We start from the raw sequence: 26,631 nt of genomic DNA, 5'->3' as shown, positions 1-26,631 counted from the left end.
TTTTTATATATTAATTCTAAAATTCCTTAATTTGGTTTTTTTTTTTGGTACATATACTTATTTTTTTGTATATACATAATTGTATTATTAAAAGTCTTTTATTCAGATTTATTTCATTAATTTCAACTTATGAGTTTCCTTTAAATCTGCACAAAACTCCTCTAAAATAAAAATTTCTAAGACTATAAAAATAATAATTAAAATCTTTTTGTACTACATTATTTAATTAACAAATAATTTAATATATTAATTAAAAATATGTAATACCGTAATACATTATATCTTTCGTCTCATATTAATACATATACAACTTAATTTATAATATAGTATAAATGCAGTGTTTAATAAAACTTTATTTTTGTGAGTTGTATCAAATGTTTGAAATTTTTTTATTCAACTCCTGAAATTTAAAAGATCGAATTCAATTTGAATAGATTTTTTAAATAATTATTTTTCAAATTCATTCAATTAAGTTTAAGCAGATTTTGAAAGTTTAAATGTGTAAGAAAAATATAGGAGAGAAAAGAAAATACAATATCTTCAATTAGTTGATCGTAATGTTGAGTTGCTCGCATGAAAATTTTGATGTAATTGGGATGAACTTTGTTGCTTTTTTTGTGTTTGATACCATATTTTTAAACGATGACTAATTTCGGAAAACGATGGTCGACGTACAGCTTGCTCATGCCAACATTCTATCATTAATGAATAAACAGCTGTTGGACATGCTTCTGGACATGGTAAAAGTTGACGTGCTCTTACCATATTAATAACTTCTTGATTGCTATAACCATAATAGGGCTAAAAATTTTTTTTTTTATCAGTTCGTTTTCACAAAAAATATGTAATAATTACTTGTAATCCATAACTGTATATTTCCCAAAGAACGACACCAAATGACCATACATCACTTTCAGTCGTAAATTTTCCATATAAAATTGATTCAGATGGCATCCATCTTACAGGAAGTAAAGATTTTGATTGGACTCTAAAAGAAACAATATTTTGAACATACTACATTCAAATATATAATTAATATTCCTACCTATAATAATCTGAACTATAAATATCTCTTGATAAACCAAAATCTGATATTTTAACAGTTAAATTGTCGCCTACTAAACAATTTCTAGCTGCTAAATCACGATGAACATAATGATGTCCAGATAAATATTCCATACCTTCACTTATTTGCAAAGCAATATATAAAAATTGTAATTGTGTTAAAGATTTATTTTCATTTGGTGAATTTGCTATTAAAAATTCATGTAGATCGCCGTGTGACATGTACTCAAATAACATACAAAGTGGTTCTTTGTTCAATACAACACCCAATATACAAACAATATTATCATGCTTCAAATCTGATATTAATTCAATTTCTCTTTTAAAATCTTGTTGAGTCTTTGAGGATGCATTTTCTTTTAAAGCTTTTACAGCTACAAATATTTTTTCACTGTTCGTTTGAGTTAATTGCCCCTTGTAAACCTTTCCTACAAATTATAAAAAATTATGGAATTTTTAATCTCTTTTTGGAAAATTGTTTCGTAACCCTGAAGGATATGATGTATTTGTTACTTACCAAAAGCACCTTCACCTAATTCTTCAACGAATTCAACATCCTGTAATGTATATTGTGGTACCCTTAAAGAATTTGCTCCACGATTTGTGTTTTGCTGCCCGTTGACTGGGTTATTTTGATTATTATGGTGATGATTGCTATTACCAAATAATCGCGTCATTTCGAATGATGAATTAACCTGTGAATTTCCATAAATATTTTTATCAGCACTTGGAAGACTTATCTGTAATGATTAAGATGGTATATAAATGTGTCAAATAATTGTAAAATAAGTTAATTTTTAATTGTTGTAACAAGAATTTAAGTGAGAAATGAACAAATATTTTGTATTATTTTTGTTTGATTTTTATACTTCTTACATTTTGTATATTTGCCATTGGAGGTTTTTTACTTTTTTTATAACATATAATAATAACTATAGTTAATATGAAACCCATTAATGCTACAAGTGATATTATAATATAAAGCCACATTTGTTCTGCACATTTGGGAATTTCACAATGTTCAATCAATTTCTCAAATGATTTGTCACCAACAAAGCACCAAGGTCGATCTTCGTGATTTCCAGGGTTTCTAAAATCCAAAATCAGTTTAAGTGAATAAAATCATGTATCGTAAATACCAATTGTTAAGAAAAAAAAAAGTAAATAAAATTACACCCTAACGAACCTGCAATAATTTTGTCCAGCTAATTCAGGATAGTCAGCAATTTCTTTCATTAACCATGACCATTTAAGACACGGTTTTCCTGATACCGATACAGCTACAGTACCTCTGTAGCCACTTCCATTTTCCCAATAACATTTTTCATCAGGGTCAACGTCAATTGCAATACCAAATGATGAACAATCGATATCATTTGGAAGACGATAACAATCTTCAAGTGGTAGCTTTTGTCCAATTGTCGGATGCCGTTTAGCAATCGCATACTCTTTTTGACATAATTCGTTCTCAAGTAGCTCACATTCATCACGACATATTCTTTTTAAATTTTCTGAATTACGTGTAGGCGGATATTCGTTTGATATTTCACTTGAAAATATTTCATCGTAAAGAGTTGGTGGTTTCTTTTTTAAATATAGACGGCGTTCTTTAAGTCTTTCCAAAAATCTTTTATTACGTTCAAATTCAGAAACTTTTTTTATATTACTATTACCATTATTATTATCATTGTTATTGTTGTTATATGATGGTGAAGTACTATAATGATTAGCATGTATTTTATTGTTGTTGTCCTGGTTATTATTGTTGCTTTCTCCATTTCTTATATTTGATGTGTTTTTTTCGAAACGGTTTTTTTTCTGACGTTTTTGTGTAAATTGTTTCTTTTGGTCTTCATAATTAGCTCTATTAGCAAAATATAAATGATTTGTACGATCTGGTGTTCTACATATAGGTAGTGTACTGTAACAAAGACTTGGCAATGCATAGATGCGACAATTTGGATTCATGTCTCTGCAATAATTATGAAAATTAAAAATTTTTTTTTTTTATTTATATGTTATAAATTACTTTGATTCTTTTATGACCACCCATGCAGCCCTTAAGCGCTCTTCCAATTCAGTCATAGTTAAATTTGGTGGAATAAAAACACTATGATTACTTAAAAATTTTTCGCATGTTGTGCCATTGTACACTTGACAAATCCCTAATTCAATTGGCTATTTAAATAGTTTAAATAAAAACAGACAAAAAAATTAAATAGATGAATGTAAGGTTGTTCATGATTTAATTAATAATTTTTAGTAAAAAGATGCTACATCTATTAAAATAAGTCTATTTTACATTTAATTTTATAAAATAATTTACATTTTACATTTTTATTTTATAAAACTAAATTAAAACTTTAAAGTTAAACTTTAGATAAAATTTATAAGTAACAAAAAAGCTTTATTAGCATTATGGTTTAAATAGTTCCTTCAAATAATTTATTAAAAATATTATTAATCAAATATTTGTGATTTTTTTTAAATTTTCCATTTGTGGCAATTATGGAATATTTAAAATACGAAAATTATCTTCTTTAATTCTGCTTGTGTTTTATGATTGCTACGATGTATCTAGTGTAATTTAATTTTTTAGAAATAACGCGAAATGTTTCTATCACTTCTATACACAACTTTAGACAAAATGGTTTCGTAAAATCTTTATAAGGCTTAAAGCTCCAAATTTATAAATACAAAATTTTTCAATTATTCATAAATTAAAGAATATAAAAATATTCTTACTAAGTTTGAAATTTTCCGTAGACGTTATACGTAATAAAATAATTTTCCTTTTAATTTTTAATAATAACAGAATAAAAATTGTAAAAAAAAAACTTTAAATCCTTTCGTTTTTTTTCCTCAATTTTCGAATTCTTACCTCTCCATTATATTGTGATGTATATTTTGCATGATCAGCTATTTCGTGCCCATTAATCCTAAGGACATTTTTATGGATTTTATTTTTTTTGTTTTTGTTGTTATTATATATATTTTTTTTTATGTTAAGGATGTAGTGTATTGTTTTGTGTTTGTCGATGATGGTGATGATTAAGATGATGTTGATGACGATGTTGATAATGATAATTGTAGTTGTATTGTTGCAATTATTTAGTTAGTTGTTTATTTTTTATTCCGTGTATATTATTTCATTACATACAAGTACGTATATATATGAATGTTTATTCATAAAGCAAAAAAATAAAAGAATAATTTCATAAAATTTAAAAGAAAGAAAGAAAATATGACATGAAAAACAGTCATATGAATAAAAAAAATGGAAAGAAAAGTGATAACATCCACCATATAAGAACGCAACAAGGATCCCATAAAACAGTCAGAGAACCAAAAAAAAACAAAAGAGAAAAAAAAATCAGTTAGTCCAAAGTAAAAGCCATTCGTTTTTTATACAAATATAGATGTAGTATAACGACAAGAGGGGTCGTTGATTCCATTATAGTTCATTGTTGTGTTGAGTTGTTTGTTATTTTGTTGTAAATTTTTATATTTTGCATTTTTTTTTATTGTATTCAATCCCATGCCGCCGCCACATCCCAACAATATTGTTATTTGTGACATAGTTCATAATTGTTTTTTTTTTGTTTGATTCCGCATAGAAAAACGGAAGGATATGTATGGGTACCCAAATTGTTTGTAGAGTACATGAAAAGAGAAAAACATTTTTTTTATTTTGATTATTAAAGAAATAAGTATTTCGTATATCTGATGAATGTATGTTTTTATACATTTTTTATAAATATTCAAATTATATGAAAACCTAAAGTAATTTGTACATATTTATATTTAAATATATTTGATCATATGCAATTAAAAAAAGAAAAAAAACTAAATGAGGACTATTTGTTGCATTAATAATTTCAAAATGATAAGGATACAATTATTATTTATTGTTCTGTATATAAAAGTTTGTAATTATATTATTGTATGTACTACAGCTATTCATTATACGTATATGTATGTACATAAATATACGTTTTATTTATAGATATACAATTGAAAATCTATTAAAATTACAGTTGGTATCGATTAAATTTTTTTTAACAACCTTGTTTTAAACTGGCTTTTAATCTTATATTTGGAAAGAAAATCCAATTAAAAGTAAAGCTTTTTAGAGTAATTTTTCTTGTAAGAAGGATTTTTTCACTTAAACCTCATTTTAAAAAATTTAATACTTTGTATTCAAATTAAAATGAAGGTTTGAAAAATTATCTCTTTACTAATAATTGTATTTAAGATGAATACTTGTAACAAGTCGGATTTTGAAGAAAATGAAAAATTAAATAAGGAAATTTTTTGTTTGTTGCGAATAAAGTCGTTTATCTTGTTTTGGGCGAGTTAAAATCATATTTTGTTTCTTTTAATAATTTTCTCACTCCCTTCCATGTGACCAGTTCGAAATTTTGCATATTGGTTTTGAGAGTTTACGTTGACTTCCTTCTATTAACAAAAACAAAAAAAGGAAATAAGTATTAAGAATTTTTATAAAAAATTACAAACTTCGTGACATTTCAAAGTGAAATGAAGTGGAGTCACTTAAAAATTTAATTAAAAGGAAACGTTTTTCCCCTATTTATGGGTTTTCATGAATTACTTTTTTTAAATTATTCTTCTGTGTTTGCTATACTAATATACTGTGCAGTATGCTATAACTATAGTCGGTTAGGTTGAATGTATACAAAAATCATGCACAGAATAAATTATGCTTTAATTTTCATTTCTTTTCATAATTTATACTTTCGTTGTTTTATAAATTTGGTTTCACTAAGATTTAACTAAGATTTTTACTTAATGCATGAACATGTTATTATTGAATGTCATACATACATATATATATATGTGTATTTTACATAATAATAATATATTTATAGCTAAATTAAAATGTTTGCCTCCTTCAATGTACTTTTAAAATTCATGTATACAAGATAATTAGAAATTATATTATGTATATGATAATAATGAAATTTTCTTGAAAATATAAGTAAATAGGAACAAACATAAATAGTGAATAATTACATCGTAATGCATATTGTAATCAATTACATAATACATATATAATTGTATGTATATAGTAAATCCACTAATGAGATTTTAGTTAAATATAGTATCTAAGAAAAAGTGTGCACGTGAAATGGGCTATTGTGTTTATAATTAAAAAGCAGTTGAGCAAAAAAATCAACTACATTAGTTACGTATTTTATTTTAGTTAATCTAAGGAAGCTAGATATATATACACTTGACTACACATTTAATACATATGCATAATATATAATTTATTAAAAGTGAATGAACTCATAGTCAAACTTAATTAAATTTTATTTAAACTTAATTAATTAATTTAATATAAAATTTAATAATTTCATATTTTAAGTCGCGAATTTTATTTTATTGTGGTAGTAGCCTCAAAAAGATATTTTTGTAAAAAATTGTTTATATGCTTCCACAATAGCCCTTAATTTACTCGTATAACGTTTTGAAAACCTTCGTACCAATTTATTGTCTTTTAATAATTTTTTATGTTACTTTTTTAAATAATAAGTGTTAATTTTAAATTTAAGCAATGCAGAATATAAGAAATAAAAAAAACATTTATTTAAAACATTTTTTTGATTTTACCTATATATGGTGGAAAATTTACCTCCACGGCGTTAGTTACAGACTTGCAATTTTGCTAAACAAAAGTATACAAGCTTGTTATTAGAAAAGAACGATTATTATAAAATGGTAGTAAATTAAATTAGTGATTTTTTTTTCGTACCAAATTTTATGTAAAAAGACCTACAAAAAGCATTAAATCCGGTTTGCATATCAAGAAATTTTAATAATTCATATGTACATAGATTTGATTTATTTCTATTAAGAAAAATATGAACTCATTCTAAAACTTGATATTCAAAAACCTGGAAAACAAATAAATTTTAAAAATCTATGTACAAGTTCAAATTTCATGATCATATTATACATATAATTTCAAAAAATATGCAAATTTATGTAGGCAAATGCGAATAATTACATATTATACTCCATTTTCCGTTCTACATCCGTTTCAAATCACTCATTTTTACTTTATTAATTCTGTTTTTTGTAACATTTCTTTTTGATTACTAAAAATTAAATCAAACATTTTATATAAGGTTTTATTATTCTGAAAATTACAGATTTCCAATCCTTTAGCGTTCAAAATGAAAAAATTTTGAAAAACGGTTATATTTTTATGTTTTTATATTATTACATGTACATACATTATATGTGTTGCTTAATTATTAAGTATATACATAAATATAAAGGAAAGGTGAATAATTGAAAATAAGTTGTTGTATTTTTCTAATTTTATACACTTTTTATAGGACGGAAGGTAGCCAAAAGTCATTAGAACGCAGTCAGTTATTCATCGTATTAAAAAATAAAAAACTTCAAAATTATATATATGTATGTACATACATACTTAGGAAACAAAAAACTAAAATAAAAAAACGAAAAGGAACAAAAGGATATCACGAATGAAGACATAATTCATCACTTTCATATATCTGTTTATGCATACATATATATATACATATATATACTTACAAACATAGATTTGCATATATATTTTCGAATATATTAATGCATAATATTAACGTTAAAATCTAAAACGTGCTTTATTTGTATACAATTTTATTCTAATTTTTCGAAATCATTTGAAAGTTATTTTTTTCGTGTTTCATTTTTTTATTGCTCTACATTCTATTGTAAATATGCTCTGAATATAGTACATATTATAATTCCATTAAAGTTAGAGCAGGCCGGATTTACTTTAGGAGTAGTAGGCTATCCAATTTTTCCTCAAAAATGCTTCTACCTTTAAAGATGAAGCAGCAAAAATTATAAGTCTTTTAATAATTGTCTTTTATTGTAATTAAGATATTTCTGAGTGCTAAATAATCTGCTTAGCACTTATATTATTTATGATTAATTTTCTCATGTATTTCTAAAATTTTGGATTTATATTAAAAAAATAATATTAAAAATGAATTTTCAATTTTGAGATTCTTTTGCACAAACAAAGTCCTATATACTGCGATTTGTTCAGCCAAATCCGACACTGATTATTAATTTTCACACAAAACTATAAAACTTGATTTGTATTTTCTTTTCTTTTTTTTATAATTTATAAATTATTTTATTCAAACATGCAATTGAATAAGTGTCACGAACCTTAAAAAATAAAAAAAAAATTCAAAATGGGGGTTGGTTGAAAAAACTCGATAATCCTTTTTTATCAATTAACAGTCATTATTGTCGCCAACAACCTAAGTGAATTCGCGACATAACAAAAAAAAAAAAACAGAAACAGAAAAGTTTTTTTTACCATTATTTATTTGTTATTATTTTGCTATTTTAATATTATTATCCGTGTATCGAATATAGTGAAAATTCATTTTTAAATAAATAAAAGAAGAAGTCCGTAATATTTGAAACTAACTAAAAAGACCTTAGAATTAAAATATATATTTCATTATTTTGTGTGTGTGTGAAAATATAGATGAATATGATAGATTTAATGAAACTGTTGGATGGTAGATTGGAAACTATTAATCAATTATAAAATCCATATGTAATTTTAATTAAATGTATTTTGAGTAAGCAATTGTGAGAGTAAATCAGAAAATCAAATTTTGAAATATAAAGACGAATTTCTCATTAAAAGTAATCTTTGGTTGTAATATTTAAATATTACCATAAATAGTTCATAATTTCATTTGAATATCTAAGTATGTATATATTGAATACTGAAAATCTCATAAGTCTTGTGCGTAATAAAAAAATAATGTAAATGCCAAACGGTTGATTGTTGAATAGTGAGTTTCTATATATAGAACTTATACATACAGTTCGTTCAATAATAAATTGAAAATAACGAACAATAAGGTAAATAATTACTAAAGGGTAACTACAAATAGGGTAATAATTACTCGAAGCCTTATATTGCTAACAATACTTTACAATATTTTCTCTTTTAAAAATTCTTAGCCATATAATGCTTTTCTAATTCTAAATTATATAGTGAAAATTTGTATATATAAATATGTTTCTATAATATTTATATAGTTTGTTTCGAAAAGCTATTATTCAACAGCCTAAAGAAAAATTTTTAATTTTTTAATTCTTTAACAAAGCTTATTTTTAAATTAAATTTGACATGAGAAATCCGCAGCCTTAGAGTAAAATCTTTCTGTTTCATAAATTGTCAGAAACTTGTCAGAAAATTGTCCGTTTGATGATTTTCCAATTATATTTAAGGCAATATAATTAATATTGTGTATAATATAGCTTTAAAGAAATATAATGTGTTCAATAAAAATATACATACAAATATCTTTGCTATGTTATATGAGTGTGATTAAAAATTTATAGAAATTAATGCTATTACAACAAAACTTGCTTAAACTTAGGGGTAAAAAATATTCATAGCAAAAAAATGGTGTATTAAGAAAATTAAAATATTTAGTAAATTCTTTTAATAAATAAACTCAAATTTCAAGTAATATTTTACAGAATTCAATTAGTTTAGAAGATTTTTTAATTTAGAATATGAATTATGAGCATGCTTCAAATAAGAACGATTTTTTTTTAGAGAATTTTTGAAACTGAAATATTCTTTTAAATGCATCGTGATTTGTTTTTAATTCATATTTACGAGTATTTTAATTTTTAAATTTAATTTAATAGCAGAACTCTATTTATGTTTTGCCAACAAATCTAAATTATCCTTGAACTTTATTTTTATATAGATAAAACAAAGGTGAAAAAACATTGTTTATTTAAATTTTTTGTAAATATTTTTATACTTTTTTTAAATTCGTTAAAAATATTGACGCATACTCTAAAGAATTTACAAAATAACAAAATCTTAAACAAAAAAGAGTTCTTTTTTCATTCTAAGATAAAATTTCTTTATGTAAATTTTTCTTGATAAAAAATATTATGTTGTACATGGCAGTTTTTTTATTTTTTACAATAGCAAAAACAAGACATTCATTGTTTTTCAATAGATTTTAAATATTTTTATCAAACACCCCACACTAAAGTACAAATTAATAAAACAATCATCAAGGTTTTTTTTTAAATGAAATGAAAAATGAAATGAAAATCAAAGTACAAGTTTATTATCAAATAAAATTAAATAGAAACTAATTAAAAAATTGAAAAGAGTATAAAAATAACATTTTAGAATGAGCAATTATAATTTCCATTATTAATAAACACTTCATTACTATCAGGAAAATAAATTGTTGCGTAAACATCAATTTGCAAAAACAATGTTTATTTTCTATTTATTTGCATATTTCTAGGCTTTTTCATATTTCATTTATGTATTATATAAAAATAAAATTATTTTTCCTTCAATAACATTGTAAATAATATGAATTATTCTGTAATTACTTTTCATATTATTAAAAAAATAGAAAAGGATTTTTATTCTTTAGAACTAAAATAACATTTTTTCCTTCCACACCGTCTGTATATAAAAATGAACGGAATTTTAGCTTCAAGCGTTGATAAACAAAAATTTTTTTTCTTTCGTTTCGTTTTTTGTTTTTTTTTTGAATATGCGAGTAAAGTACATAGAATCTAGGATAATAGATTTTAAGGAAAGAAAAAAAAACACACATTTTCAAAATGAATAGGATCAACAGATGCCAGTTACCCAAAAAGGAAATAATGAAGAAATTTTATCTATATAACGTATAGTACGTAAAATTTAATATATTGCTGCCGTATATAGAAAAACTACTAAAGAATAAAAAATAAAATAAAAAATAATATTTATTTACATTTCTCTATATTCTTCTAGGTTCCTTTTACTTCTTTCTATTTTGATTTTTTGTTATTTATATTTTTTTTGCTCTTTTTTTTTCATATAAAAGGAAGAGTTAAATTAGGAATAGGATTAAGGTTTTTTTTTATTTTCTTTTTTCTATTTTGTTTATTTTTTTGAACAAAAGATAGAAATAAGATAGAAAACTCGCACTTAACTTGAAATGATATTCTATGATAACAACTACTGTCGTCATTGCATGTTATATTAAATAAATTTCTTACAGATTGTGAAAGATAGATTTGGTGTAGTTAGGTGTTAGGTGATCTACTTTATAATAAAAAAATATAAACGAAAATTTAGAAATTAAAAACCTAATATTAATTTATATGTTTTTAATTTATAAATTAAGTTACATAAGTTATAGAGAAAAATTAAGTTACTATAGTTAAAATTAAAATAAAAAAGAGAAATGAATATTGTTTGTATCTGAAGAGGCAAACCAACCAAACTCTAATATTACAACCATATGAAATATGCGTGTATATGACTGCGTATACATACACAGACACACACTATACATACCAAATATAACACGAAAATTACTTGTTTTATATTCAAGAGATGTTTTACTACTCATCATTCTCATTTTTTATTGTTTTATATTCTTATTTTTTGTTTTTGTTAATTTCTCTTTTTGTTATGAGTTGGTATTACTTAATATTTTACATAATATTAAATATTGTGATATTTATGGGCATGTTTAGATGTAATATTTTTGTAGATGATGTACAAATTATGGAACCTATATAAGTACTTACATATAACGTATATAACGTATTATTCTTACTTTCTATACAAATATAATACGTTATACATACAAAAGTATATATAACAGGTTTCACTTTTAAAGATAATGTTTTGATAATCTAGTTATGGGTACATACACATGTACATAAACATCATCTTAAAATTTAAAATTAATCTAAATTGTATTCATATATGTATATATATATGTATATATACAATATATATATATATATGTATATGTATATGAATAAATAATATTAAGAATAATATTATTTATTGTATGTGTACATATAAATGTATATTGACATGTAAAATTTAATAATGAGAATTTTATAAAAATTAAATTAAAAAGAAACACGTTACTGAATAAGCCTCGGTCTAATACCATTATAATATATCTGGCAATACGTTGGGAAAACTTTATTAGATGTTCTCTTTAAACGATTTCGTTCTAATAATTGATTAGCAAATTACAGTTATTTTAGTAAAACTCAATAGGAAAAGCTCATGATGCATTGAATAATGGCGCAAAAATTGGTTATAGGTTTTTGTATGAATGGTAACGCAAAGAATGTATTTTTGATTTGAAAAATTAAAGTATGTTCTTTCATTAGGCTAATATATTTTAAATAGTCGATTTGCTTTATGCAATGCAATATAATTTTTAACATTTACAAGAACTCAGTTAATTGTCAAAACTCAATTTTAAATGAGAACTACTGTTTTTTGTTTATATTTTCTGAAATAACAATTATTTTCGCCAGACTATTCAAAACTATATAGTGGAGGTGGTTAAACCTCAGTGCCTCAAATCAGAATAACTTTGAATTGTTCGCCTATAGGTTTTTGATCTCAGTTTCCATAAATGTTTTAAATTAAGAACTAATTGTGTGACAAATTTTTTTAAATTTAATTGTACTATACATTTACATATGTATGTATGTGAATAGACATCATTAATTTTTGTTTGATTCTTTAAAAAATTACATACCAAGACTTTTTTTTAAATAAAAAGTTCGATTGTTTCTTTTTATTCTTTACGGTTGTAATAAAATTTTTATTCTCATGCTTATTTACAGGAGTATTTCTGATTAAGATTTATAAATATATATGTACATATATTTACACATATATTTACAAAATATATATAGTTAATATGATCCTTACATAATGTGAATGTATGTTTTTAAAAATAGTTAGATACTAAATCTATTTGAGAAACTATTTATATAATAATAGTAGTGTATTATTTCTATAAAGAAACATATATATTTTTGTAACAAAAACGAAATTTAAAAGGATTTCTATATATGGTATAGCTTATTATTTTGTAGTATAACAATTATTACCATTGTATTATTATACTATTGTTTGTTTGCATGTTTTATTATTAGTAGTGTCATGTCAGAGGATGTAAATGAAATTAGAAAAAAAATTTATTGTTTAACATATTTTTTTTCCTTAAAATTGCTATAATTGGCAAAAATAAAGTTTCTATTTACTCTTTAAATAGATGTATAATAATATGAAAATTACAAATGCACATCGCATATGAGCCCCAAACATAATCATATCGCTTAAGTAAATGTCATTGAATTCATAATACAGAAGTTAAAATGTCATCTTAATAATAATGATGGAAGTTTTTTTTATGTCAGTTTTATTTTGATATAATATGTACTTACTTATGCCTAAATATGTGATTCTTACATGTATGAATGAATTCATACGAAATCAAGAGTTCGGGGTTAACTTTCTGTTATTTATAAGGAAGAAATGTTGTTTTCTTTTTTAGATAAGCATTTTTTGTAAAGAAAAATGTCAGCTATATAAGTAGATGAAATTTTGTAAAAGAAAAAATGTCGCATCTTTTGTGTGTGTAGTAAAATTTGTATATATAACAAAATTTAAATAAAAAACTAACATGGTGAATATAAATGTGGTATATTTGGGAATATGTACTTATGTACATTACATTTGCCATAATAAAAGTTTTTCATTTTTAACTAAACATTTACTTTACATACATATGTATTTACTGTACATATATGTGCATGCAAAAATAAATATTATAGAATTTACAATTCTATATTATAAGAAAAGCTAAATCGAAAGTCGTACGTAGACTGAAATTTTAGTTTTTAATTATCAAATTTTATGAAGTATTCACCAAATATTAGTGATAATAAAAAATTATTCAATTATTCCTTAATTACATAAACATATGAAAATCTAAATCAACTAAATATTATTCTTTCATATTCCACATATATGTATTTCTACTTTTAACAAACAGCACAAGCCCTTTTTTATTATAAGGAAGTTCAAACTTATAATAACTACCTATGTACATGCTTGTAGAAAATTAGCACGATCTAAGCACAATATTGACTCATTTTATTACAAAAAATAAAAAACTGGTAGAATTGTAAAGAAATATGTCACGTACATTTTCATAGTCCAAAAATTTCATTTATTAATCAAAAATTTTAATATTCAAGTATAAATACAAAGATTTTAAGTATAAAGATGTTACATTAAATGTACTTTACATTTTGAATTTTAAAAAATAATAAAAGCATAAAGTTGAATATTTTTTCATTAGAATTAAAAAAAATATTATTAATTCAGAATAATGTGGATTTTTCAATTTTTATCGAATTCAAAATAAAATTTATCTAATTAAATTTATTTTTCATCCTTCCTTAATTCAATATCTAATTAGAGAGAAAGATACAAAACCACATTAAAAAAGACTCGAATTAAATAAATACAAATGTATTTTGAAAGTAAATTTATTGCTTATAAAAAATTTTCTTTTTATTCCCGTATAATATAATCATACATACATATACACTTATTCCATTATTAATAATAAATTTAAAAATTTCGAGGGTTTTAGAATATTTGGGAATATTTTAGTAATATTGATTTTTGGAAATCAATTTGAAATATTAAGAAAAATTATTATTTTAAAAAATATGTAAGTAATTAATTTAATTTCTTTCATATTTTTTATCAAACCTTTTACAAATTAAATAATCATTTATATTAAATTTGTCACAAATTTTTAAATTTAAAAAATTCAGCCAACAAAATCTAAATGTTAAGTACAATCTCCAGTTAAGTATAAATTCACGAATATAAAAAAATCTAGGCCTCTTGATTGAAATTCTTGTCACAGATTTTGTTTATAAGAACTTCATTTATTTTTTTTTTTATTTGAAAACATTAAGAAAAGAGAAAAGCCTGTTTTTCCATTTTTGTTTTTTTTTTCATAATTCATTTTTGTACATTCCCTTTCGTCATAACAATTTGTATCATTTCTATTTGTCCTTTGTTTCATGTGTCTCTTGTATATTGCTTTCAAAATAATTTTTTTTTGCAATTAAATTAATTAAAATTTATATAGAGAGAACGAAATGAATTAACATTTTAACGTTGTGGGTGTAGTCTTCGCCAGGATAATATTTTTATTTTTATTTTTTGGCATGATTTTGCTATTTATTTCTTATATGTACATACATATGTACATATATGCCTACATTATAAGGAAGTGATATAATTTAACAAAATTAACAATGTAGACATTATGGACAATAGATATGTATGAAGAAATTTATAGAAATGTTGATTTTCATGTATTGTGTAATTTCATAAAATGTGTTAAGACATTATTATAAATTTTGTAGGGTCACAGTAAAACTTCTTTCCAGATATCGATGTGCTGCTTTCCATCAAATTTTCCAATTTATGATTTAAATTTTTATACCTGTATTTTTTCCTCTTTAAAACTTTATAATATATAATGAACATTAAAATTTTATATATACAAATTTTAAGGTTATTAAATTGATTTTATCTATACAAACATTATAAATGTGTACATAGGTATATAAAATTTTACATATTAAAGAGTAAAGATAATAAGGCATGAAAATGCGTATGATAAGAGGGGATAAATTCTTCGTATATAACAATTATTGCAATAAACTTTCGAATAACAATATTTTTTTTTCATAATCTTAACAACATTTTCCGATCATGATTTCATAATATAATCTTTTAATAATGATCTATACATAATATTACAGTTAATAATGTTAATAGACCTAATAAAAATGTATATTTTCATATAATTAAAAATATAATTAAAAATATATACATGTACATATATTTATTTATTTCATATATTTATTACATTATATATATTAAACATTAAAATATATGTATGTGTATAAATTATATAGAGTATATTCAATTAATATTACTCTTAAATAAATGACTATACAAATATATAAGTATAATTTGTATGCTTATGAAAAATAGTATATACGACATAAGTAATAAGTATATAGAGTTAAAATGATGAGGGTCGAAAAGCAGAAGAATGGAAAATAGGCGAAAAGATCCCAAAAATCAACCAAAAATTTGTGGAAATGTTTACCTTATTATCGAATATAATGATCTCTTAATATGTATTTTTATATATACATATTATTCGTATAGATATGTATATATCAAAATACATACATATAGATATGCTATTAATAATTATATAAATAATTAAATATATAAACTTATAAGCAAAAAAAAATTATATAAAAAGGAATGGAAAACAAAAAAACTAATTGCCATTTTTATGTTTTGATTTTCTTTTTTCGTTTTAGCTTTTTGTTTATTCATAAAATTAATATAAACATACATATATATATTTACATATATTATTAATTTACAGATGTTCACATATTTTTGTCGTATAATATTAACCCTTTAATAATAATGTTAAATATTTTCCTGAAACTGATACATATATGTATATCATAAATGATAAAGAGCTTGCTAACTAGTGTTGTTTTTGTGTTTTAATTCGAATGTAATTGGTTCTTATGTCTAAAACAAGTCAAAAAATAACTGAAAAAAAATTAGAAACAACTAAAATAAAACGTCAGGTTGTGTAAAACAAAATATTTTACAAATTCAAATAACTGAGAAGTAGTTGCAATTTTAATGCTTTCTATTTGCTTTTATATACTAACATCAGTTTTAAATTAAAAAACAAGGGGTACTACATATAATAAGGAGAATTATATTTAGTTGTGTGCATTTTATTTTAAAATCAAATAAATAAGTCAAATATGGTAGGGTTAACAAACCTGCAAATGTAATTTTAATGTTGTCAAATATATTTTATGTCAATTTCCATTTCTTTGTCGAATATTTTATTATGCGGAAATAAAAATAAATTTAAATACATAAGAACAATTTTACATATCACATGGTCCAAAGAATAAGTTCATAACTCAAGTTATTTGATTTATACAAGAAATTAGTTTTCGAGTTTGGCTATAATCAAAAAACAAATTTAAAATTTAATGTTTGTCGCTCAAATATTCAGACACTCATAATATTTAGAAGAATAGAGTTAATAAAGGTTAAATAAAAGAGTTGCATTAGAGTAATCGAACTTTTTTCTGTACTGATGGTTAAAGCATTAAAAAGTACCGTTTAAGTATTTGCATAAGGTAATGTTAGGAATTTTACTTTTTTTTTGCTTTACTAAATAATAGCATTTTGTGACTTATCATCTTATTTCCTTAGACGGTGCTTACTTTGTTTAAAATTCATATTTATTAACCTTCATATATGAATATTTATCATTTTAATATGAACTTTTATTTTATGTAATGTGCATCGACATACATACATACTTTTAATCTTTAACATGGTCATAAAAATAAGCTCGCTTCCTTATCAAAATTAATATTATACTCAAAAGTCATCTTAAAATATAATTTTTTTTTTGGGTTTTTTGTGTTTACCAACAGTGTGATATAAAAGTATTTGTGTATCTTATTTGTACCCACATTAAAAAGGATGTGTGTATATAACTGTCTGTTTGTATGTGCGTATAATCATTTGTGTTTAGAGTAGCAGTATATAATTACAAAGGTTTAATCCCAAAAGTAAAACTGTTATATTATTTTTTCTTTTTTTTTTATATTTGTTTTTGGTACACCTATAATCCTTTTTTTGTTTTGTTGTAAATTTTTCGGTTCTCCCACTTTTTTCCACTTTCTTTTGATTTGGTTTTATTTTGTTTAATTTTTGATTTTTTTTTTGTTTCATATTGTTCACTTATGATTTTCACATTCTTCTCCCTATCTTTTCTTTTTCTTCAGGCAATTTTTGTCACGCGTTTTTTTAACTTGAAAAGGGGGAGGGGAAAGCTCTATTCTTAAACTTTTTAGTTATGTAGGTGGTGTACGAAATATTAACAATAGTAAATAAAGGAAAAAACTTAAGTAATAAAATAATTTTCATAAACACGATTAATGTACCAAATTTATTTATAGTGAGTTGGAAAATAATTGATTGCGTTTACCTTCTAATTATTTTGAACTATTTATCCGTACAGCGAATGTTGTCTTTTGATGACCATTCTTTACCGAACAAATTATGAGAATAATATAAAAGGTTTTGCTAATTTTAGAATATTAACTCTGGAATAACGCTAAAGATTTAGTGCGCATATTTAAAATGTAACTAAAACTTAAAACTCCACAATTTTAAAAAACTTCCTATGAAATTCATTACAAATTTAGGAGAAAAATATATATTTAAAAACGATAAGCATAAAAATATGCTTTAAAGTTTAAACGATAAAAATATACTTTAAACGATAAGCACATTATATTAAGTCTTTCAATTGTTTGACGAAAACAAAAACCTATTTTGTTCCAGTAAGATTGACATTAATATCTAAATGAAAAGTTTTTAACGTAATTAATTTATTGCCAACTCAGTACTTATAAAGAAAAATTTACACAAAATTGTGAAAATTTAGTGTTATAAAATATGTGAAAAAAAAAATTTTTTTATTACCTATTGAAGCAAAACTTGAATAAAAGCAAATCTAAAACCCAAAAATAGTTACAAAAGCTACGAGTATATAAAAAAAACATTATGGTTCCATTCAGGAATTTTTTGTAATCTTTTAAATAATTTTTTCATTTAAAAAAAGTTTTAAAACTTTTGAGAAAATTAAATAATTGTTATTATGTCAGGTATGGGGTAGTTGAGGTAGTTTTAAAGGCTTGAAAAAATTTCCATTAACAAATTGTGGTACATACAAACTTAAATATATATATATGCACATTCATTTTAGTAGAAATCTGTATTAATTTTAACTGCCATAAATATTCGAATTCGGTGTAGAATAATCAAAAAATATGTGATTATTCAATTATTCGGTGAAAAATTTGTTAAAATTTTTATATTTCTACTCGTAAGTTAAAGAAAATCAATTTTCCAATAGTAAAAAGAAAATTCTGTATTTAGATTTTGAAAAACAATTATAAAATTTCATGTGCTTTCAAAATTTTTTGCACTTTCTCTGCAATTTCGTATACAGAAATTGTAAAGAAACAAAATTTTAATTAAACTTAGATTAACTTTTGAAGTACGCCATGGGTATTAAACCCTTTATAAGGGTTAATTACGAGTACATATAATTTTTAAACCATATTCAAGGTTTCATTCAGCAATTCACATGAAAATCTTGATATTCTATTTTGTTTTTAGGTCTGTTGGTTAGAATTCGACCAACAGACTGATTTTTTTATTGCGGATCTTCTTTATTTCAACTTCAAATTTGTCAATAAATATCCTAAATCAAGGAATTATGTTAAAATGATATTTATTAAAATTGTTTGCAAAAGATATTTTCAGCATGCTATAACACTGTTTAAGAAAACTAATGTCAGTAAAATCTGTATTTATTTATAACAAAGAATATACACAATTAGGACAGTTAAAAATGGATTATAAATAGATATTCTTTATTTTTTTCCATTGCCTATCTTAAGGCGCAACGTTTTCTTGACGGTGTTCTGTTGCTTATTCATATTAAGCGTATTTTATTTATTAGAGCAAAACAAAAATAAAAACTCTTATCGTTCTCTCAAAAATTTTTAGTAAATATTTCATCCGTTTTTATAAATTTTTAGTGATTAGGAAACACTCTGTAATAAATGTACATATCCTTTTTATACAAATTTTCGTACAATAGTAAAAAAAAGAAAAGATTGTACTTTTTTTAATGGTTTTTAATTTTCATATTAAATATTTTTAGGTTTGTCATTTCATTCATATTTACGTTAAATTCTCGGAGTCCCGCTCCCTCAGCTAACATTTTCATTCCATTTTATTGTATATAAAGTTTTTTTTTTGTTGTAACTTTCATATAATGTGAGAAAAATTAATTTTCCAAGTCATTAAATTACATTACGCACCATTATAAATAGTTTTTCTTTTTTGTTCTGTTTTGTTGTTTTGGTCTCTGTTATACCATAATGTGTTTATAGTACACAGTAAAGAATAAGAGAGTAACGTGACACTTACGTCCTTATGAAAAAAAATGTAAAATTTTATTTTTGTAATTGCCAATCCCTTGTTTCCTTAAAAATAAAATTGTCTTTTTTTTCCACATGCAGTAAAAGTATAAGGAGACTAGTTTTAATATTAAAAGTGAAGCATATAAAATTCTCCTCCCATTTTAGAGAAAAAAAATAGGGCTATGTGTGAAAACTACACAAAATTTCAATTTTTTTTTTAAATTTCACTTAAGTAGTAAAAATAGAATTTTTTTTTAAAGATTTTTGGAATTTATTCTACTTTTTACTCTTTTTAAAAAGGAATTTAGGTCAAAAATGTCTAAAAAAAAAGTTTTCTAATTACATTTGAATGTACATACATATATACATATAAAAGGTTAGCGGAGTAAGTAGGTATTCCTTAATGTATATGTATGAATGTGTTTTTCTTTTACATGGAAATTATACTAGAATGTCTACAGTTTATTATTGTGAAAATTTAAGTTTTTTTTTAAACTGAAATGTATATGAATTTCAATAAAAAACTTTTCTTATAAATTCTTTTTGATTCCATTCAAAAATTAAAAAAAAAAGGTTTTTGTTGGATAATTTCCAAATTAAATAGATTTCCATGCCCAAATAAGAAAGAAATACGGTGAAAATATGATTTGTTAGAGTTGGTTGATAAATTAAGGAATGTAATCGCTCCACATTCTTTTAAAGCTTATATAGAATTCAGATTACGAGTCACACAGACCTTAAAGTCCTTAGAATAGAGGAAATGCTTTAATGTAATATGTTATATAGACTTTTTATATATGAAATCATTGTTGGGAATTAAGCATTTAATTATTACGTATACAATTTGAATAATATTGCTCATTTGCAAGAAGTGAGTAAAAAGAAGAAAATTGCTTATTGCTTTGAATTAACTTAAGATGTACAGAACAGAAGAAGCGTGTATGGTACAGGCATGCGAAAATACAACACAATGAGTTATTGACTAAGTATTAAGTTTTCAAGCAGCAAAATTTTATTAACATTTCTAGGTACTTAACTATTTCAAATAAGCTTTGTACTGTTTGAACAGAGTTTTCTCGCTATTCTTACATATCTTTGTTGATTTTATCTTCATGTTATACTATGATTCCATTCCAATTTTGTATTTCTATTTCACGATGATTACCAGATTAGTTAAACGATTATTAAATAATTTATTATCCCAATTCCCTATATTTATTTTACGATTATCGAAAACAAAAATATCCTTTCATAAAATTTATAAATTCTTAATCTTATTAGACAATTTTATTTTATTTATTTTTCATTAAAAATTAAATTTTATGTGTTATATAATAATTATGCTGAATATTGATGACATTTTTATATTATATAATATAATAGCAAAAATAATTAAGTGTATATAAGACCCATTATCAATTAAAAAGAAATAATAAATTTTGCCCCTTTCTTATAAAGTTTTCGTTGGGATTTTTTTATCCTTTTTATAAAAATTGAAAGATGCTATATACTCATTTTGTCTTTTTTTTCTGTTTTGAAAGCAGAATTTGTATGTTTTGAACCCTAAAAAAGTTCAAGTACCCACTATATATGTATACTGAGCAATGTTTATATAAATGAATGTATATAATATTTCATTGAATGTATGTGTGTACGCGGTGTTAATTAAAAAGCATCTAAATGTATATTTTTATATACTATGTGGATGATTGTGTTAATTCATTAAATGAATTAAATCAATTTCTTTCAATAATTTTTAACACTTATAGAGCCATTTTTATTATTGTAGAAGTATAGTGCATAGACATAAAGTGTGTATGAACATATTACGTATATGTAAAACAAAATGTATAGTTATGTGAATATTCGCCTATATAGAATTTTGCGATGGTATTTTTCTACCCTTTATACTTATTTTTAATGTATGGAAATTCACGACAAAAAGATTTGGTAACATACAGAATTGCTCTATACTAAAGACCAGCATTTAATTATGATCCTTTCTACAATTATTATTTTTTTTTATTTCAACTTCCATTGTTTGGGGTTTTCCTTTTTTTTTATAAAGGAATCTTTATGAAAACGACTTTTCTTTTTTATTATTCTTTGAAAAATATTTCTTTTCATTGATAGTGTAATGGTTATTAAAACCTTGATAACCAGGAATTTCTTTTTTCAAAAATTTATGAATAAAAATATGTTTTATATGTGTATAAAATGTATATGTTTTATATGTAATGAAAATATTCATATGCATGTAAAGAACAGGATGTTTAATAGCTCATTTTGTAACATATACGTGAATTGTAGCTCCAAACATTAGAATGTATCAGAAGATATAAGACATAAAATTTGAGAATAGTCTAAGAAAGTTCGGATTGTTTTGACATATTAATTTTAAATATAGGTGTTATTTACATTTCTAAGAGTAAATAACGTGCATATTCTTTAAGTCTTTAAGTTAGAGAGCTATGTAATTGTTGAGTTATTACTATAAAACTATAAATATTTTCATTCAAACACTATGCTAAGCGAACTTTGTAATATTTTATATTTTTGACTCATTTGCCTGAGTGTGCATTTGCCTGAGTGTGATTTGCCATCTGTATAAGATATAAAGTTTTCACCATATATAAGTTTGTCTCAAAAATAATTGCGTAACACTCTGTATTGAGAAAGCAAAAAAAAGAAATCCGTACGTAATGGCAACAAAATAGTAACAATCACAACAATAAACAACAACCAGAAATTATGTTAAAAACAGGCAAACAAGCAGAAAAAAATTAAATCCTGTTTTTTTTTTTCCATTTTTTTTTGTATTTTTTTTTTCTTATTTTTTTAAAAACAATTAAGGGGTGAGAAATATTTTGTATATAGTTTTTATTTTCGTGGTTGTCGCTATTTTGCCGCCATTATTGCTACATACTTATGTATGCTTTTTACTTATAGCCGTCAATAGTATAATCGTACAATTTTATATACATAAAATTTTGTAAGTATTTACAAACATGTACATACTCGTATATGTACAAATGTATCTATTGCAAGTATTTTATTTTTAAAAAATAATATTTTTAAGTTGAAGCAGAAATTTTATGCTTTTGTTCCTTTTGTTGAATTTTTGATTTCAAGTGTTCATAAAGTTTCATATTTTCTATATAATTTGTGTTTGCTTTGATATAAAATCCTTTCCATATATGTGTCCTTATGTATTCGTATGTTTATATGTGTATTAAATATTTACATATGTATGTACATATGTGTCATATATTATTCGTTTATGAACTTTTACAAAATCTTTTAGAAGAAAGTGGAAAAATAGTGGGAACAAAATAAACGCATATTTTCTATTAAGAAAATAACATATGGTTTCACTTAAAATACATTTTCCATCTTAAGAGGAAGGGGTAGGGTGTTGATTATGTGTTTTTTGTTTTCTTTTAATGGAAGCGAAGAAGAAATTAAAATAGAAAGTATACGATTGATAATTGTAAATGAAGAGGAAAACCATTAAATAAAAGGAATCTTAATATAAAAAATTGTAAAAATTAAAGATATAAAAAACTAAAATGCTTCAATAAACCGTTAAAAAAACACAATCATACTTACATTTTATAAATTATAAAATTTTTATCCGGAAATTTCCACTAACCGAAATATATTTTTTAATTAGTGTTTTGTATTCTGTTCTTGTTCTGATTCAGTCGAATGGATTATTAGTAAATATGAATTTCAAACAGTTACCAGATCAGTTCCTAGACTTATTTGTAAGAAGTCATAACATAATATTATGTAATTTGTTTTCCAAATAAATAATAGGTATGTATGTGTTAATTAAATGTTTATGCCGACGCATGTATGTGCAAATTATATTCTTAAGTCGAGTTTTAGTTCAAACTCAAGGTGTAGTGCAGTACATGTACTTGAATTCTCTGCATTTAAATCTTTTCTCAATTAAATAATTATCTAAATTCCACAAATTCAGTTTAAATTTTTCTGTTAAAAATGATTTTAAACAGTTGTGCTTTATTATCATTTAATTATATGTAAATGTACATAGTATGTAGATGTTTTAATAAATACAATATGTTCATCGGTACATGCATTAAATGGTACCCCTTCTATTAGATACTGTCATTATTATTTAATACAAATGATAGCATCTTAAATGATTTACGATCTTTTTACCTAGCAAACAAAAACAAATTTCGAAGCTGTTTAAATGTCAATATGACTTAAATAGTATTAAAGGATAAATTATGTTTAAAAGGATATACTATTTTTTTCGAATCTAACTTTTGAGATCTAAAGGTTAAAAAATATATTTAATTTACCTTTGTAAAACTATCGTAATGTAATGCCAATTTCACTTTTGACATATAATTAATGATATAAATATTCTTAATGCAATGTAATGACGTAAAACACTGGTAAACACTTAACAAATTAAATGTCTTAAATATTTTGATTAATAGCAACAAACATGTTATAACATTTCTTCTATATGTTTTCGTGTTTGTCATTATTAGATAGAGTTTTAGAAATTCTTACTTTAAAATTTTGTTCAATTCAATAATTCAAATTCATTTCACTTCTAACTTTTTCTTATATTCTCTTCTTTAATTTCGTTACTTTTTCTCCCTCCGTTCTAAGAGAAATTATTTCTTTTGGAATTCTCTACTGGTATACAATTTAATTACGTTAAGTGTTAAAAACAATATTTTATAAGATTATAAGACTATGTAATGTATTATACAGTGCATGTATACATATTTAGGAATAGTGTGTTTACTTTTATATAATTACGCTTGAGTATATAACATAGGACTCTGGAAATTATAATCGCAAATATTATTTAAGAAAGGAGGCATGTAAGCGATAGGATTTTGTGTGCTCATATGGTCGTAGTACATACAAATATTGTCAACATGTATGAATCTGTACTATAAAAATTTATGAAAAAAAATATGTGCACATGAATATGTATTAATGCATATTTAACTGATAAACAAGAACAAAAATTCTTTTTCTCCTTATAATTTTAAGTAATTATTATATATTGTGATTTATAGACTACAAATATTGATAATAATACTAATTAATTTTTTTTTCTTTTTGAATATTTATAAAAATTAATTTTATTTTTTCAAACAAAAGAACTGTTTTAATTTAATAATATAAGAATAGTAAAAAATGACATAAATACCAACCCGTTATTATTATTCCTATTATTGTTACTATTACTATTTCTATTGCTATTATTATTCGTGTTAGTGGTATTGTGGTTATTATAATTATTATCGTCATTAGTATTATTATTATAGCTATTATTATTATTATTATTATTGTTTTTATTTTTATTATTGCTATTATTTATATTACTAATACTATCGATACTATAACTGTTACTATATTTATTATCATTATTATTATTCTTATTATTAATTATACCGCTATTACTTCTTGTTAATTCTATAATTTCGGCAACCGGTTCTATTGAAATTTCTGGTTCTGTTATGTCTGCTGTAGCAGAATTTTTTTTATCGTTGCCATGATTTTCATTATTTTTATTATTATTTTCGGTTTCCGATGATAATGATGATGATGATGTTAACGATGAAGATATCAAAGTCGTTGAGAATGATGATTTTGGACTTAATAATATCAAAGAAGAAGATGATGGGTTGGCTAGAACACGGGTGATATGGCTGCTGGCGCTGCTATAGCATCCATATATCATTATAAAAATCCATAAAATTTTATACTGACGCAATTTTTTTCTCATTTTTAAATATTGAAAAATTAATCTTTTTGTTGCTTGGTATTTTCCTTTTTTTTTTCTTTTAATATTTGTTTATTATATATTTTCCACAAAATATGTAGAAATTGTGTATTTCGAGGGTATATTATAAATAAATGTGTATATGTAAAGTTACGTATTTATAAATGTGTGTGTATACATATATAAGTGAGTATGTAGATGTTTATGTTACAAAAAGAAATATATAGTAGCTATGATGATATTTTTTATACTTCTTTTGTTATTTATTTAAATGATTTTTTTTAATTAAATTTCATCCTTTTTTTGAATATTCTTTATTAAATTAATTTAATTTTTTAAAGATTTTTATAACACAATATCCAATATGTAAATATTTTTTTAATACAATTTAATTTCAATTCTTCTTAATTATTTGTGTATAAAATATTTTTAATATCATTTTTGCATGTGTATATATTATGAATTACATATCTTTTTGTATGTGAATAGAATAAATATTAAATTTTTTTTTTGTTTTAAATATTAAATAAAAGGAATAATGAAAATAGGAAAAAAAGAGAAAGAAAAACAAACTTTTATCATGAAAATTTCACATATTCTTTTATTTTATTTGTCATTTATAAGAAAATTTTTCATTTATTTTTTTTCAATTTCAAAAAATTTTCATTTTGTTTTCAATTATAAAAAATTTATCTTATTTTTAATTTTTTTAATCAATAATAATTTGGAAATTTTCTATTTATTTAATTCACTTTATT

General features: G+C 23.0%; 2 protein-coding genes across 4 annotated transcripts in view; one reads left to right on the top strand and one right to left on the bottom strand.

Annotated features, from left to right (window-relative positions):
• Positions 1–26,631, top strand: part of LOC129612476 (calcineurin-binding protein cabin-1-like) — a 52,352-nt gene that overhangs the window by 6,925 nt on the left and 18,796 nt on the right. The gene's annotated exons all lie outside the window — the stretch shown is intronic.
• Positions 341–26,162, bottom strand: LOC129612477 (tyrosine-protein kinase transmembrane receptor Ror). 3 transcript variants are annotated; one of them, XM_055526090.1, is made up of 9 exons: positions 25,302–26,162; positions 3,947–4,004; positions 3,095–3,243; positions 2,252–3,037; positions 1,942–2,155; positions 1,583–1,805; positions 1,046–1,493; positions 856–988; positions 341–801 (listed from the first exon to the last, which is right to left on the bottom strand). In XM_055526090.1, exons 1-9 carry the CDS (start codon positions 25,874–25,876, stop codon positions 541–543), a joined length of 2,847 nt encoding a protein of 948 aa, XP_055382065.1. In that variant the 5' UTR covers positions 25,877–26,162; the 3' UTR covers positions 341–540. The 3 variants fall into 3 exon arrangements, with proteins under 3 accessions (XP_055382065.1, XP_055382066.1, XP_055382067.1); XM_055526091.1 differs by having other exon boundaries at positions 1,583–1,760; XM_055526092.1 differs by having other exon boundaries at positions 628–784.

The sequence above is a fragment of the Condylostylus longicornis genome, unplaced genomic scaffold, assembly GCF_029603195.1.
Source record: "Condylostylus longicornis isolate FDR11 unplaced genomic scaffold, ASM2960319v2 ptg000072l, whole genome shotgun sequence".
In the NCBI taxonomy this organism is placed as follows: domain Eukaryota; kingdom Metazoa; phylum Arthropoda; class Insecta; order Diptera; family Dolichopodidae; genus Condylostylus; species Condylostylus longicornis.
Note: the sequence above shows the minus strand (reverse complement) of the source record. Positions and strands in the feature narration are given on the sequence as shown.